This window comes from Beta vulgaris, chromosome 7 (assembly GCF_026745355.1).
Source record: "Beta vulgaris subsp. vulgaris cultivar EL10 chromosome 7, EL10.2, whole genome shotgun sequence".
NCBI lineage: Eukaryota > Viridiplantae > Streptophyta > Magnoliopsida > Caryophyllales > Amaranthaceae > Beta > Beta vulgaris.
The window spans coordinates 17,406,958-17,424,499 of record NC_079208.1 but is presented as its reverse complement, the minus strand read 5'-3'; the positions used below and the strand labels follow the sequence as shown (position 1 = coordinate 17,424,499).

At 31.9% G+C, this 17,542-nt stretch overlaps 1 protein-coding gene across 1 annotated transcript; it reads right to left on the bottom strand.

The window, feature by feature from the left end:
* Positions 1-497: 497 nt before the first annotated feature.
* LOC104898842 (small nuclear ribonucleoprotein SmD1a) lies at positions 498-8,147 on the bottom strand. Its single transcript, XM_010685952.4, has 4 exons — positions 7,988-8,147; positions 7,803-7,879; positions 972-1,163; positions 498-848 (listed from the first exon to the last, which is right to left on the bottom strand). Exons 1-4 carry the CDS (start codon positions 7,999-8,001, stop codon positions 784-786), a joined length of 348 nt encoding a protein of 115 aa, XP_010684254.1. The 5' UTR covers positions 8,002-8,147; the 3' UTR covers positions 498-783.
* Positions 8,148-17,542: the final 9,395 nt, after the last annotated feature.

Below are 17,542 nucleotides of genomic sequence, written 5' to 3'. Positions count from 1 at the left end.
GCTCTGCGTGGCATAAAACACAGATAAATGCTTTTGGACAACAGTGCCATGAGAATGGAGACTCAAGATCTAGCACAAGTTTCTCCGTTTCTTTTTCTGAAATGTGTGAAGTGGAAGATTTTATGTATTATGGTAGCAACTGGAGCTCTTAAATGATTGAGATCCCAGAACTGGAGCTGAGTTTGCAAAAGAGCTACTAGCTGGATTATATGAGCCATGCTTCATATGATGCAGGAGCGACCTGGTTATAGAGACCTGGTTGTCACATAGAGAGAGCTTCATTGTTCTCAAAAACATAGCTAACGGCTGCATTACCAGTAATTCACCAACAAAATTACAGACTTGGAATCTGGGTGTCCAATTTATATAGAGATCTAATTACTGGGGTCTTTTTGGCAACGAAGTGTCCTTTGGAGACTTGAGTTCCGATGGCACCTGGAGATTTCATATTGTGTGCTAATCAAGTGCTGGAGATTTCATATTGTGTGCTAATCAAGTAGCAAATCGCGGGATTTATCGTAGTTCTATTTGTCAAAGAAACACGTGAAAAACAAAATAATTGGTCTAGTAATTGACTAATTTCTACAAACAATTAGCGACTGCTTACTTCTTAACAAGTACACTTTTTGCAACATCTACCAATATCAAGGTTCTAAGAAAAGGTACATTTATAGATCAGCCAATAAGATAAAGTCAAAACATAATCTGCATTCACACCTCATCACTGATTGAACTTTTCTGCCCACATAAGATCTGTTTACAAGGACCAAACTGCTAAAACACTTATCGACCACCACGGCCACGGCCACGTCCACGACCACGGCCCCTTCCACGCCCCACAGGTCTCCCTGAAATTTGGCAAAAGGGAAGGAAGATTAAAACAGCAAACTATGATTTGATTTGCCAAAAGTGCAAATTTATGACAATAATATGTAGAACACTTTGCACAGGAAAAAAGTAGAAGGCCATACCAGCAGCCGCCTTTTTAGGCTTAACTCTTGGCGCCTCCTCCACAAGTAAAGTTTCAAGATTCAAGCTGTCAGGAAGAATGTAATATCGGATGTTATTCCCACGAACACTCAAGTGGTCCATAGTAAGTGGATTTTTCCCTTTTGGTGTGAGTTTAACAGTCTTCAAATGTGTGTTCATGCTTATATCAACACCTACAAGCCAGCAGTGAGAGCAAAAGTCAGCACTTAGTGTAAGGAAAAAGATGAGAAGACACTCAAATTAAAATGGATTGCTAAACCACACAGCAAAGTGGGGTATATCACGAGCAAAAACTCGATTCTGCAAGGCAAGGTTGCACAATTTTGAAATTTATCTACAATTTCAACAGACAATAGAAATCTGGCTACCCTAGATTCTCTCCAGGGCTCAAGTGAGTATACGAAATGAAAATAAGCTCATTACCCAGAATTCTCAATTATAATGTCGAAACCTTGTAAAACACATTGAAAAAGAGGTGTATATAAAATAGCAGCCTCACTGATTCAAGGTACAAGACTTGGAGGTTCAGATGGTGCACTGAGCAAGAGGACACCACGAATATACAACGATATTGATCAAGACACTGATAATAGAACTTTCCCAACAATAACCATACACTTTCATGACTAGCTATTATTGAGCACAGTTATAAAAAAAAAACAGATTTTTCAACTGCTGGCCTTAAAATCATTGAATATTCCAGTGCTGTTAAGGAATAAGTACTCTATTGCTAGCTCACCCCAATTTAATAAAAAAGGTGAAAAGTTCAATGTTGGGAGCCAAGATCGGAAGGTCAAGGCCTCTCATAGTATACTGGTCTTGAGGGAATTCTCAAGACTCGAGGAAAATGTATTAGATTTGTAATTAATCAAAAGTACATTGTTGGTAAAAAAATTGTTTAGCACATTAAAGAGCATGCTTACTGCAGCTAAAAATAGAGAAAGTACCAATTTACAGGGTTTACAGAAAGTTTATTGCTGTAGATCTCGGTACACAACCTGATGTATGCAGCTGTCGATCCAATATAGACTATCCAATGTTGTTATACGATCTGCTATTAGTAACTAGATGTTTGGTGTTCCCGTAATTTGAGCAGATGTTATGTGCTAGCCAAAGCCCAATTTCCATTCTACTTATGTCAGGTACGAACGGATGGACATGAATGGGACTGTGACTTCAATCAGTTGGATGATTCCTTCAAAGGAAAGGCAGAAGGAAAAAAGAACTTTGCTTTTAAAAAGTTGGTTAAAGATCGAGAAAAGGATAACAAAAATAAAATAATAACAGCAACAACAAAGCCTTTATCCCAAAGGATAGAACCGGTTAAGGAACTAGGAGTACTTGCCCGGTAATCAACCACAACTATATTTATTCTCCCGCTTATTTCTAGTGATAGAATATCCTGCACTCCCATTTTGTTCATATCTTTCTTAACTCCTTCCATCCAAGTCATAGCCTCCCTCTACTTTTTTCTACACCTCCTTGACACCAACTCTCTACTTTGCTTATCAGTGCATTTTCTGATCTAAATTGCACATGCCCAAGCCAACATAGTCGCATTTCTTGTATTATCTTCAAGATCTGCGATCAGCCTTCCTTCGCATATCCTCATCACAAATTTAATCTCTTAAGGTGTTCCTATACGTCTATCTCCACAATATGCAGTTCCTAAAACTAAAGTACAATGAATAAAAGGGAAATTGGGGAGGTAATTGTCCTGAACATCATAATTTCGTTCACCTCTTCAAAGTGCCTAGCCAATTGAATTGCTTGGGAAGTTGAATCTAGGAGTTCTGATTGATCAATATCATCACCGGCAAACCTCTACATCTATTGTGCGTCTAGATAGATCCACACAAAGCAAGTGTGCGAGAGGGCCATAGTTTTAAAAGGTGCAAAATGCATTAAGGAACAAAGCGCAAGGAGAAGAGAGGCGGGCAAGGAGCAAGGTGAAGGCGGCATCTCGTATATGAGGCGCACCTTTATTTTTTCAACTTTTCATGGTGTTAGACTTTTAGTCGATAAGAACATATTAAAGTAATTAAGATCCTCAAAAAAGTAATTAATATAAAATCCTGACAGTCTTTTTAGAAGAAATATCCCTACTTTTTCTTCATATATGATATAACAATAGTGAGATATAATAATAGTGGGGGCATAGAAAGGAGAAAAAAGATAAAGGGTAAAGAAGAGCATCAAAGAAAAGAAGAAAGAGGTCTAAAAAAACTTAATGGAAACATGTCAGTAACAAAGAAAATGAGACATCAATCCACATCGAAGAGGAAGAGAGAAGAGAAGATGACAGAGGGGAATGTAGAAGGAGAAAAGGTGATCAAAGAGAAAGGGGAGAGTAGATCAAGATACAAGAACTTACCTCATATCTCTTCACTGGCGCGATCAACATAACTGAGGATGCCTGCGAGCCTTCTCATAGTTGGGAAATATTCGACCACTTAACTCAGACACAAATCTCTCGCAAATTAGGGTTCTATCCCCAAATTAGAGATTCCGATATTCAATTGAAGTTCGAGATATTTAATGTAATTAAATGAGGGTGTTTGCTCGAAATATGTTTATGAAGGCTAAGGTAACATTTAATTTAAGATTTTCTACGTCTTATTCCTTGAATACGAGCGAAATAGACATTTTTGAGCTTTTTCCCCAAAAGAGTCTGCCTTGGTACGCATGCACCTCTCCATAGGCGGCAAAAAGCACGCGACTAGTGTTGTTCCCTATAAAAGTACGAGATGGATACGTCAGAAAAAATACCCCCTTGATGACTCTTGAAAGGTAGGGACGCCGGGTTTAGTAGAGGACGACTAGGGAGGTTGATGGGATGTTTAAGGGACGGATCCTAAAGCTTTTAGACGTATCCTTCCCTCTGCTTCTTCCTCTCTTTTTCTCAAATCTAGAAGTTGTAACCCTAAATCTAAAAAAATTCAAGCACTAAACATTGATAATGGAGGATGAATAGTTAGGGATTAAAGTCGTGACCTATTCCATAGAGTAGCGAGAAGTTTCAAATTGATGTGTGATGGTTGTATGGTTGTTGTGCGGTGGCCGCGTGGTGGCTGCACAATGGCTAGACAGCTTTCGTTTATTTTGGGGTTCAACATTCATCTACATTTCTACCGGGGTTTTGGGTAAATTACACTAAAAATAGATGAAGGAGGATGAATGGTTAGGGATTGAAGTCACGAACTATTCTATAGAGTCGCAAACTATTATATAGAGTCGCGAGAAGAATCTGATAGTTGTGCAGTGGTTGTGTGGTTGTTGTGCGGTGGCTGCGTGGTTATTGTGTGGTGGATGCGCGATGGCTAGACATCTTCCATTTATTTTAGGGTTCAACATTCATCTTCTTTTCTATTGGGGTTTTGGTCAAATCACACTAAATGTCTTTTTTTAGTGGGCTATAAATAACTAAATGGGTAGAATAGAAAATTAATGTGTGGTTGAATGGGTCATCCTTAATTTCTTAAGTATGTGGAGTTATTGTATATAAAGAACAAAAAGTATCCTATTTTTTTGGCTTTTCAGTTTTTGTCTCGTCCTCTCTATGCATTTTCTCTTTTTTTCCTTCTCCTTTTTATTGTGAGATTAGATTTCCTCTTTCTTCACTTTTCTTACTCTTTTGTTATTGTCTAACGTAAATATTAAGGGTGTTCAATTTTTTTTTTAGGGGAAAAAGTGTCCTTCATTTACTTGTAACATAAATTTAAAATTTCTTTAAAATCTGTTTTTTTTAACTTAACGAAACCTCGCCCTACCCATTTTTTTAAATTATGATTTTGCCGTTTTCCGTCCATGTATCTGTGCTACCTAGCCTGGCCTAGCCACCTCTCGTACTGCGCTTCGCCTCACTTGCCAAATGTGTTTTGACTTGCGCCTCCTCTCGCATTGTGCCTAGGCGCGTCGTGAGCGCGCTTTTTAAAACTAAGGAGAGGGCATGAGCTGCAAAGCATGGTGGATGTTACAATCTAATTGCAAGGTACACTCATATTGGTGACTCATGTGTAACTTTGTAACTTCCAGTTTGCAAATGTAGTATAATATGCTAGTTTTCTACTTTATTCAACTAAAACAAGAAGCTCATTCTACTATTCATATTTTCAAATTTGTTTTTTATAATAAGGTGAAAGTCTTTATAAACATGGCCCATCTTACATATCCATCACAAAGTACTTTACGTAGAAACAAAGCCTATTTGTTGAATGCTCACTATACACATCCACATCAAAGCATTGAACACACAAGAATAATTCTTTTGGCCTCCACATAAAGCCCAATCCCTAAACATATAAACTGTTTTGACAATCAGTCCTAATTAGTCAACTATAAGTATAAAAAAAAAGGGGGGGGGGGCGTCAAAGAAGAAAGGAAAGAAGGGAAAACACACCCTCTAATGGTATTCCATCTCTCTAAAAGTCAAGATAAAAGGCAAGACATGGGAAGGGAACTAAGTAGATAGATTTTTGGCTTTTGTTGCAGCCATCATGCTTACTTCCACCATAGTTTCTCAATAAAAAAGATTGGGAAATGTTGTTGTGCTTCTCAAAGACACAATCATGATACATCAGGAAGTTGATGTTATTAATCAAAGAGACATTCAGAATTTTAGATGCACTGTCAAGTGTTAGATAAGTTATCTTCCCTCTCTTCAATCTCTCATTGTACGTCTCTCTTAGATCAGTCCACTTTAAGAATTCATGTATGTTTGTAACTTATTTCACTAATGATGATGAACCAGAACGAGCAAGAGCAACCTAGAACACAATTCATGGGGTATGAAGTTGAGTTTGGTGAACAAGGCATTGAGCACAGAATCCATTGGTACCTACTCTTTAGTACAAATATGCTAGCTGCACTTCTGCAAGATTTAACTTATATAATAAGATGCCAAACACAAATAGCTTTGTAGGGTTCCTTAGCATCAAAAAAAATTCAAGTTTGGTACAACAAAGAGCCTAAGACAAATGATGGACCTCAACTCTATTGAAGATTGGGATACCTTGATTTTGAGATCAAGATCAATGAAGAATATTTTAACATATAGATAATGGTAAATCATTTATCTGAAAGTCTGAAACTGCAGAGCACTATCGAGTAAACTTTGCAGCAAGTTTCAGGAGATAAGGGTGCTTCAGGGATATGCAACCTAACTAGGAAAGAAGGCATCACAGGTAGATTATAGCATAACAAGGAGCTCTAACATACACAAGGCAACACATGGTTTTGAGGCCATAGAGATGTTGTGATGATTATATAAGAGGTGGACCTTCATGGAAAAGGGGGGCGGGGGAGGAAATATATGGCCCTCCTGGAGCTCCCGAAGAAAATCACCCACCTTCATTGGAATTAAAGAAAAGTGATCTGGGATTTTGTATCGGGCTCATAACCTTGAATTGAAAATACACACACATAAAGTTTGTCGAACATGCCACAAAAATGTATACATATTATTTTCTTTTTACTTATCAAAAAGGTACATAAACGAAGACTTCAATGCATGAATCAACACTACCCAGACACTCTAAAATGGCAATTTGTGGCCTCTTTAAAATAATTACTATAGCGTTCAAGTTGGCTATAGTGATATATTTTTCATTGAACATGTAAGAGACGTAAAGCAAATCATGCTCAAGCTTAGTATTTTTCTCCTCTTTATTAGATGACAACCCTTAAACCTTCAACAACATCAAACCTGATGAACTACCGATATTAATACCTGGACTGTGATTTGATGATTTACTTAGTATGGCTAACACTACTTGAAAGCTTTGGGAGTAGTGAAAATGGGAAAGGAAATTGGTGATTGAAACTCACCCTCGTTTTCTTCATTTCAGTGTCATGAGAATCGGTTAGGAATAACTTAACTAATTACTAAATTTTCCATTAATATAGATCACATTGTCCAGAGTACCTTTCTTCCCTAGTTTCCTCCCTCTTAATTAACGAGAATTTCATTAAAAACATTTCTTCCCATGTGATCCGAACCATCTTAGAGAAAAGGCCATCAATAATGAATTTAACCCTCCGCATCGGACTCCCACTCACAAGCCCCTATATTAACCTTATAAAACAAATATGAGCTCCAATTCCACCATTCTTTTCTCATGGAAAAAACACCCTCGCAATCATGTAACATTGAGATTGTTTACCTTAGATGGAAAATTATTGAGCTCCGACGTGTAAAATGACAGAAAATCACATTATATAATAAAAACTGTTCTTTATACACACATATTGTACTTTTGATATCAAATTAATTCACCAAATATACTAATACAAACAACCTATGTATGTTGATATAAACAAAAGACCAAATTTTACAATCCCTTCCATTAGAATTTCTCTGGCTAGACATAGTATTCTAATGCCAACCAACTCAAGTACATTCTATTGCAAATCACTCTCACTTAAAATCATCAAAACTATAAACCACTAGTGGAGTCGAATGATGATACTTTACCTAAATATAACTCCATTATATAAAAAAAAACAATAATCATCCATCAACCACCTCGAATCATTGGAGAAGTTTAACAAGCCCGTCAACATAAAACAAGAATGCACGAAATGTAAATCATTGGAGAAGTTTAACAGAAATCACCTCGAATAATACCATTAATTGTGTTTTACATAGTGAACATTAATCGTGAAGAGCACATTATAAGCAATATAAGCAAGAAATCACTCGAGAGTCGAGAGGTTTAACAAAACCCTAAAACGGCGCTTTACAGCACGAAAAACGGAAACTAAAATGTAAGTGAACAGAAGACATGGAAACAGGAGAGAGAGAACAAGAAAACCTGTGATAGTTCCATGAACAACAGTGCCATTCTTGAGCTCAATGGAGACAGTTTCGTTGTTCAATTTCATCAAAAATCTGTTTCATTTGAATTTTTTTTACAATCGGAAATACCATTGATTAAGAACTGAAACATTGTTCGAAGATGGAAAAACATAATTCAAAAAAAGAAAAAAGAAATTTTACCTTACGAGCTTCATCTTTTTGAGAGAGAGAGAAAGGGGCTAGGGTTTTGGCCTTTGGGTAAGAATGAGAGTGAAAGTGCAGTCTAAGAGCGGGAGAGGAAATGTGAGTTTTTGAGTTTAGCTATCCTAAGACTTGTCAGTGGACTGGCGAGACGCGTTTTATTTTATTTTTGGAGTTCCTTAATGGCTTTTTTTTTTTTGAATCAGCGCAAAATTGATAACTCGTATATGGGCCCGGGCGATGCTTCGGGTTTTCTCTATGCTACAATTTAGTAGTAGTTAAATAAGTCATCTCATTTTCATTTGAAAAAGTTATCTCATTCATTATATAGATTTTTAAAGTTTTCCATTCATATATCATTATTAATTTTGATTGAAAAAACAATAATGATATGGTGGAGTAATGGTTGGATCTTACCCTAAAATTAATATACAAACTAAAACTAATAACCTAGAACGTCAATACATACAAAAACATTTACAAAAATTTACTTAAAAATCACTATTCTCAAGAACCATTCACAATTAATGGTGGGTCATGATAAAAAATAGAGGTGTATTTGTAGTGAAATAAGAATTTAGAAATTAGACAAGGAAAAAAATTATTTACTTTTTATAGTGTTTTCCTATATATAATGAAACTTTTAATATATTTGGACGTATTTTTTTTATTAATAATAGCGATAAATTATCAAGGTAAAAAGGTTTATTAAAATATCATTCAAGAATAAAGTACAACATATCTCTATTATATAAGGGAAGGGGGAGCTATGGTCCCCGAATGAAGAGACTATCTTACCCCTTCTCATTCTAAATTACAAATTCACTTACAAATCAAAGGGGGTTCAAACAAAAATATCAAAAATATAATTATAATAATCACTTACAAGTCAACTAAAATCATAAAATTGCATAATTTACGTTATGCAAATTGCTAAAATGAGGAAACTTTACAAAGACTTAAAAATTCACCTACAAACTACAACCTATGAAAAAATTGACTTGAAATCAAAGTGTCTACTTTCTTTACAATTTATGAAGTACTGTATTTAATTCAAAAATCAACTAAAAAATTATAATATTAGAAATCATAAATAAATTCAAAAAAAATTCTATTTATTCATAGAATTTAACTTTGAAAATTAAAAAAAAAAAAGCAAAAAGAATGGTGAGAGACTTAAGTGACAAAAACTAAACCAATCAAATTTTGCAACTAAAACCAATTATACTTCGTATGTCTAATGTTCAAATTTTGAATCTTATGCCCAAGAAAATTGAGTTTTTGTTCGAAAAAAATTCAAGCACGCATCGCGTGTAAAAAATTCTAGTGTTATTGAATGAGGGATGGTGACACGTGGCACATATTCGTTCTTAGGAACGCCAATATATTAGTATAGATTGTTAGTTGATTGTATTACTTGATTGTTATCTTTATGATATAAGGGAAGGGAGGACCTATGGTGTCCTCTTTTGAACTGATTTTTTTGCCCCCCTTTCCCTTACTAAATTACAAAAATAATATCAATACCAAAATGGGGATTCAAACAAAGCTACCGGAAATTAAATTTCAACAGCACTCCCAAATCACTTATGTTAGGAAACTTTACAAATCCATTTCTAAATCACGTTCAAGAAATCCCGCAAATCACTAAACTTTACAAAAAACTAAAAATTAACTTACAAACCAAAACTAACATAGTAGGGCATAAATACATTAAAAAAAAACATTCACAAAATTCACTTACAAATCATTGTTCTCAAGAACTCACAAATTTCACTTACAAATTATTCTTTACCTATACACGCTATGCATAAAAATCTGTAAAAAAACATAAAATTTCAACAGGGATATCACACATTTGTCCATCGGCGATTTGCAAACTTCCAAAAAGGTACATAATTCTTTTAATCTTTCAAGTTATTTCAAATTAGTTGAAAAAACAATAGCAATTGTTATGTAGCGACTAACAGAAAAAGGGAGATGATAGCAATTAGTTAAAAAGGACTTAAATTTAACCCTTTATTTTCACATGAAATGAGAGAACAAGATAAAAATAACAAATTTAGTTTTTTTCTTTTTAAATTCCAATATTAAAAATTCTGCTCATAACTTTTGCAAAAAAAACCATTTTCACAAATAAATTTTGAAAAAAAAAACAAAATCAAAGTTTTCGCGAACGATTTTTGCAAAAATCAATTTTCAAAAAAAAAAATTAAATTAATTTGCTAAAACCATTTTCAGAAAAAAAAAATTACATTATTTTGCGAAAACAAATAGTGAAATTAACACCAAAACAGCTGTAAAATTTTGAAATGGAAAAAAAGGGCTTTTATACAATTTTAATTTAATTCATTTTCATGTTAAATCAGAAAACAAGATAAAAGAAACGATTTTTGTTTTTTAAAAAAAAAAATTCCAATATCAAATTGTGTATGAAAATTTACAATTTTATCTCAAATATAATTTTAAATATGAGACTGATGAAAATTTAAATATAAGTTTGTGAAATCATAATTTAGATGTTAGGCAAGGGGGAAAAAAACTAAAATTGATTCATACTTTTCGGATTAAATTTTGGGATGATAGAAAATCAACCCAAGAAAAAACTGAAGTTGATTTAAGAAATTACCTTCCTTTGTTAGAAAATCGACCTAAGAAAAAACTGAAGTTGGTTTACTTCCTTCAAAAGTGGTTGATTCGGCTGATGGATTTTTGATGAATTAGATCTACTGCTTTGTTTAATACTTGAAAAGCCTGATTTTCTTATTGTATAGTGTATAGTCTGATGAACTAGGTTCCTTAAAATATGGTTCGTAGATTTGTAGTGAGAGGAGAGAGAAAATGAATAGCAAAGAGTGGAATTATACTGATGTTGCCAAGTAGTGGAAAATAGTGAAATTTTTTTGTTAAAATTCTAGAAGGATGTGCCTACAGGCTACAACACGTCACTCAAAATTTTGGGTTTCAAATGCAAGTGTGGATCAAAGTATAAATTAGCCAAATTATAATATGGGTTTCAAATACAAGTGTAGATCAAAGTATAAATTAGCCAAATTATAATATTGTTGCATTGGAAATTCAACGTAACAGATAATATGGACTCAAATTTTTTTTTTTGTTCAATAGAGATAAGTTTAACTAAGGGGGTAATACTGTAATGCTACTTAAATGCAAAGAGTTAATGACTGCAAAAGATAGAACAAAATGTAGAAGGAGTACTATTTGATTGTATTTCAAAGAATCTTATTCACAAAATGGAGGTGACCGTAAAATACTAACTTGCATTTTCTTTTTGTTTACTACTTAGTAATAATTAGGCCTAAAAATATCATCGCACGTGCATAAAAAGCTAGTATCTAAATATATTAGTTGGTTTTACTAGTTAATTAATTATATAAAGGTGTTTAATGAGGTAATGATAGTTGATTCCTATCAATATCATTATCTAAAGCAAAATCCTAAATCCTACGTGTCAAGCTCACAATCACCGAGCAATTCTATAGCATTTGGGGAGTAAAACGCTTATCTAGGCTATCCATGTAGGATTGCCTATGTGGCATCCGAAATTTTTAAAGTTTTCGGTAATTTTAAAATCTTAATTAGGGGTGATTTGAGGTAATTATTGATGATTGGCTTAAATTGTGGAATAAAAAAGGCAAGTTCTGATTCTAAAATCTCCAATTATGTTACTAATTGTCCGAAATTTTTTCTTTCCAATGTTATGTACATCCGATTTTGCCTATATACTTCATATATGGTAATGAAATCAAAATATCAATCAAGGATGATTTATGTTAATTGTCAATCAACATTAATTTCGGCCAATCAACTATTGAAATTTTTAAAAAATGCTGAAATTAGTTACATTTTAGAGAGCTCCCTTTAAGTATAAATAGTACTGAATTTTCATTCATCAACACTACTCATTTCCGTGCTTTCAATTTGCATTGTCATGCCAACTTCCTCCTCCGCCTCAAAACCAATACCATGTCCTCCACAAAATATTATACAATCCCATATTCGAAAGAAAAAATGGCCCACTAAAATTGACTATTCGAATTTTCTTGATGTGGAATCTATGGTTTTAACACTATTTCGTGGAGGGCATCTATATTTCCACGATGTGTCGAGTATGTTCATGTTTCATATCAATAGAGCAATGAAGTTTGGGCTTATGTTGAAGATGTCAATACAACAATAGATTGTTATCGTCCATATTTTGATTTTTGGAATATGATGATATATGATCTACAATGCCATCCTCCTAGGGCTTATAAAGTTGATGATGACTATTTTGAAGACATTGATTTAAACAATATGGATTGTAGTCGTATTAGTAATAAAGTTTTGCTCGATTATATTTGTAATGAAACGAATCATGTAGAGTTGAACAATACTAATTTTTAGTGTACTTTGTTATTGTTTTCCTTTTTATTCTATTCAAGCTCCCAATAATGTCCAATTATGGAATGATAGTGAAGTAAATATCTCTACCATTTACCATTTTATTATGAGAAATAACATGTCCACCAATAATTGTATTCATCACTTTCAAAGTAATTATAGGTCCATGTATTGATACTTTTTCCACCTTTGACTATATTATTGCTTCGTTCAAATTCAATACTTAACAATGTACATACCATACTTAATTGCATTGCTTAACTAATTGCAATAAATGTAACCTAGTAAAACCGGTTATATTTGGTCTATATAAAGATCTATTTGGTCTTTGTATGTTCATTCCATCAATTCCCAAAAAACGATTTTCTTCATTCTTAAAAAAACTCCTTATTTCATTTAACATTTCAATTTTTAGAAGTTTAAGATATACAAAGTATCATCTTCTAATGGATCCCCGAGATGTATCAATGATGTGAAAGACGTTAACAATGTAATGGAAGAATTCTTGGACCAGTGGTACATGGTTGATGATAAGCTAACTACATGTCTTCGAAATTTAATTACAATAGAAGAAGAAGAAGAAGAAGAATCTGAGGAAGCTATGAAGTACATTGGTATGATAATCTCATTTTGTAATGCTATTCAACTTGCTACCAAAGAAGCAAAGTGTACTGTTGAGTATTTGGATTCTCTTATTAAGAAGTGAAGTATGAAGAACGATTTGATAGGTAATACTAAATTATCTAACAAAAAAAATATTAACCTTTGTCTGTATTATTCGTAGTTGTTTACAATGTTAGTTTCTTATTTTCAATTAATATTTCCTTAATAATTAATGTTCCTTCCAACTTATTCAATGCAAAAAAAAAAAAAGGTTTTAGAAAAATCTACCTAATGTGTACTTCATGCAACAATGTCATTTTCAATTTTGACCACACTTGGTCAATCCTTATCAATTCATATCTACTTCCACCAACATGTATTAAAGTCCCTTAAGCCATGAAATTCGGCCATCTCTACTATAAATAAGGTAAGTTTGCTATTTTTGTTACCTAAATATCTCCTACAAATTACCATTTCACCTATTATTCTCAAACTTTTCTACTTTAAGCACATCATCTTAATGGATCCTAAAATAGCTAAGCATATAGTAGAAGTTATGGAGGCTACTTTCGAATTCTTAGAGTTTTGGTCGACAATTGATCATAAACTTTCTAATGCATGTTAGAAATTACGTAAATTAGAAGAGTATGAAGGAATGGTAACAATGGGTTATATGAGTCAAATTATCTATTTTCGCAACCAAATTGAACTTGCTTCTCAAGAAGCAAGGAATATTGTTGAATATTATCGTGATGAATTGGAGAGAGGTGATGATTGAAGATGGTGTTTTACAATCTATGATTAATTAAGAGTTTGAAATCTCTAATGTAGTAATTTTAATCATTTGTAGTTGGTCTTTATTTTAGTTGTGTCTTATGTTTTATTTGATTATGTATTTTGTTATGAGTTGTACTAGATTTGTTCTTAGACTACCTTATTGTATCTTTCTTAACATCAATGTAAAATATGTTTCCAAGTTTTAATTTATTGTTCTTATACTACTTTACAATTACGATTTACTACAATATATGGTTTACTATTTATTAACAAATATTGTTATTTATTGAATGATAATTTAAGTCATTTATGATATGAAAATTTAAACTATAAACTGATTTATTTTTTTAATATGTATTTCACGTTTTTATGAATAAATAATTATTATTTTACCATTGTTTACATTTATTCATACTTTCGTTTGAAAAGGATAGTAACAAAATCTTCAAGAATATAATCATGTTTCATATTACTTATCTTCTAAAAACGATAGGTGATTTATAATGTATTCATTATATGCTAAAAAGGAAAAGTTGTAAAAAATATTTTGAGATCCAATTGTTTAATAATGTGATTTATTATTTTATTCCTTGGATCATGCTAAAGCTATCAAGTAATATCTTTGAAAAGGGATTTAAATTCACATACTACTTAATTGTTATCAATGCAAAAAAAAATCGAGTAAAACACAAGTCATTCAATTTGGAATAATTTTTATTTTTTCGTATTTTGTATACTTATTTATAAGGCTTTTCATTACAAGTAAAAATGGTTCTTCATCGAAGACCAATATATCGCAGTTAGGCTCGATATATGATAGTTCACAACACGAGAACAATACAATAGTAGGTAACGTATATGCATTTGTGTTGGTTCAATTCATAAGAGTAATCAATATTCTCAATTATTGTTTAAATAAATGTAATTTAATCATTTTTCTATATTATTCAGATGTATTTGAAATAATTGTTTCAATTTGGAGTAAAGAGTTAATAATTATAGATGAAAGGTATTATCTACATAATACATATTGAAATAATCAATTTTAGACATTACGGATATATTTTTTGTATTAATTGTATGTCGTGTTATTTTTACAAAAAAAGTTATATAGCTATGAAGATCAAGCTCATTAGCCAGTTAATTGCATTAAAGGAATCTATGAGTGAACCAATTTGTATTCTAGCATGTGGATTATGTGTACGAATTGATGGAGGTATTGTATTTTGATATTGTTATTTTATTCATTGTTAATTTAACAATAACGATTGTTACTCGAAATTTTATTTAATTTCCCCTATGTTATTTTAGATGCTTACTTGCAAAGTACAAAGAAATCCAATATTTATATTCGACCTCGGACTAAAAAATCGTCTATTTTGATAAACTGGTAATGTCAAACCTAATTAATTTGAAGTTAATAATTCATCATTATTAAAATTGTGCTTATTTTGCTTTAATATGTGTTAACTTTAATAATTATGTTGTCAAGTTTAAGAAGGTCCGTTATGTTCGAGAGAAAGCTAAGTTCATAACCCATTGCCAACTACCAATTACACGCACTCTAAGGATAGCTAATGCGAAACGTTCGACTATAGTTAATTTTATGAAAATTAACATGTGAGTTTATTAATTTTGTTTATATTATCTTTTGTATTGTTACATATCAATATTTCATTAAATTATAAATCATTACAATGGATGACATTATCTTATATATTTATATTATTAATGTAATTCATGTAGAATCAACTTATTAGGCTTATTGGGAAGGTAGTGGATATTGATCTAGGAAGTTTCAAGTTGGTTAATTCATTCAGCTTATTAGTCGTTGTTACGGTTGAGGATACAACTAGTACTATAAGCATTTTGGTACGTGATAAACAAATCGAGTTTTTGTTTCGGACAACTCTGTCTAAAATAATGAATCATTATGAGCAGGTATGTGTATATTTGTTGATATTGATGGTTAAGAAATATTTAAAAAATATTTCAAGCTGTTTATAATGTGATATTATTATGATTTTTACAGGTTAAAGAGATGGGATTAGTTCGTTCTTATCTATTATCCCGTACAACAATAAAATACATCTTTATTCTTGGAAAGAATATTACTCACACTTAGATTGGTTCAAAAGTGCACTGTGTGGAAGAGATAACCTATGTTCCGTGGTCGGAGGAATGTGCCTATTTGTTTACGTAATATTTCTATTGGATGTCCACATACCGTTATTTCATTTGATTATCTTTTTATTGTTTAAAGTTAATATTAATAATAGTCTTTCATTATTATTATTATTTTTCAATTTCATTTTCATATAAATCTTTAATGTTTCTAAATGAAATATCAAACAGATATATCATTTGTGTTTTGATAAGGACCCCCATATAGGACCTACTATTAAATATACGTGCCAATTAATTAAGAAAATCTTAATGGAAATGTATTATAGGTAGCCGAATTATGTTTCCATTTAAACCTGTAAAACATTGATTCTTCAATAAATATGTCTTTTAGTAAAGTTTCATCATAATGCTTTTATTTAATGAATCATCAATATTCTTTACAAAGTTACCATGTTATTTGTGTCCTACAATAAAACATATATTTCGGTTTTTATAATAAGGAATGTTTTCCTATTAATTGATAAATTTAAAAAAGGGAAGTTTCATTGGGATTTATATATATATGTAGCTGGAAAATTTCGGAAAAAATACTTTGAGAAATCTCTTAAATTTTTTAGCAATGGAGAGAAAATCCGAGAGAAAGAAAAAGAGTTATGCCATGAAAAAAAGGTCAACAAATAGGCTCAATATTTTTGAAAGCATGCCTATTGAGATAACAATTAACATTCTTGGACGCGTTGCAAATCAAGTACCATTCAGTCTGTTTTGTTGCAAATTAAGGTATTTTTAAATAATAACATCTTTTTTAAAGAGGTAGTTAATGATAAAATCTTACTTAATGGCTATTTATTGTTTCTTAGTTGTAAGATTATGAATACACTATCACACGATGAACATGTGATGAAGAAAATTTACATTGAAGGTTTAATTAATCGTGATTCGTTGGGGAATATTAATGCAAAGATTTTTTTCGAGAAATGTCTTGAATGCAAAAATCCTTATGCACTGCTTCGTTACGGATTAGTAAGTCACTCTATTTTATATCTCTATTTATTTATTTTCGTAGTAATTTTATATGATTATTTATCGTTTATAATATTAGTAGACAAATTGTTAATTAAAGCTTTTTTTAAAAAGTTTCGAATTACAACAAAATCAAATAAAAATTTAAAAACTCAATAAAAATTGATGCATAAGTTAAAGGTAATTCGTATGATTTGAAGACAATTTTTCTAATATTGTTAAACTTAAAGGTTTATTATATTTTTTAAATAATGTTAATCTAAAAGCTTTCTTACATGTTTTTATGCAGGTCCAAATTTTTACCCATAATAACTACAACACTGGAGTTGGTAGTTTGCTCGATGCCAGAAGAGCTGGAAACACTATGTCAAGTTACTTGCTAGGACTATTTTGGCTATCTTCAACATCGGCGAATAATATAGAGATTGATCATAATTTGCTTAAAAAAACACTTAAACAACTAAATATGGATACTATTATAAGATGTAGAGAGCTCTTTTTAAGAATGCGATAGACGATAAGGACAAGAAGGACGGAGGATTTTGCAAAGAAGCCACCATTTGTTTGTCAGAGCAAAAAAAAAGGATCATATGAAGGGCGACATGTGGGCGATACACAATT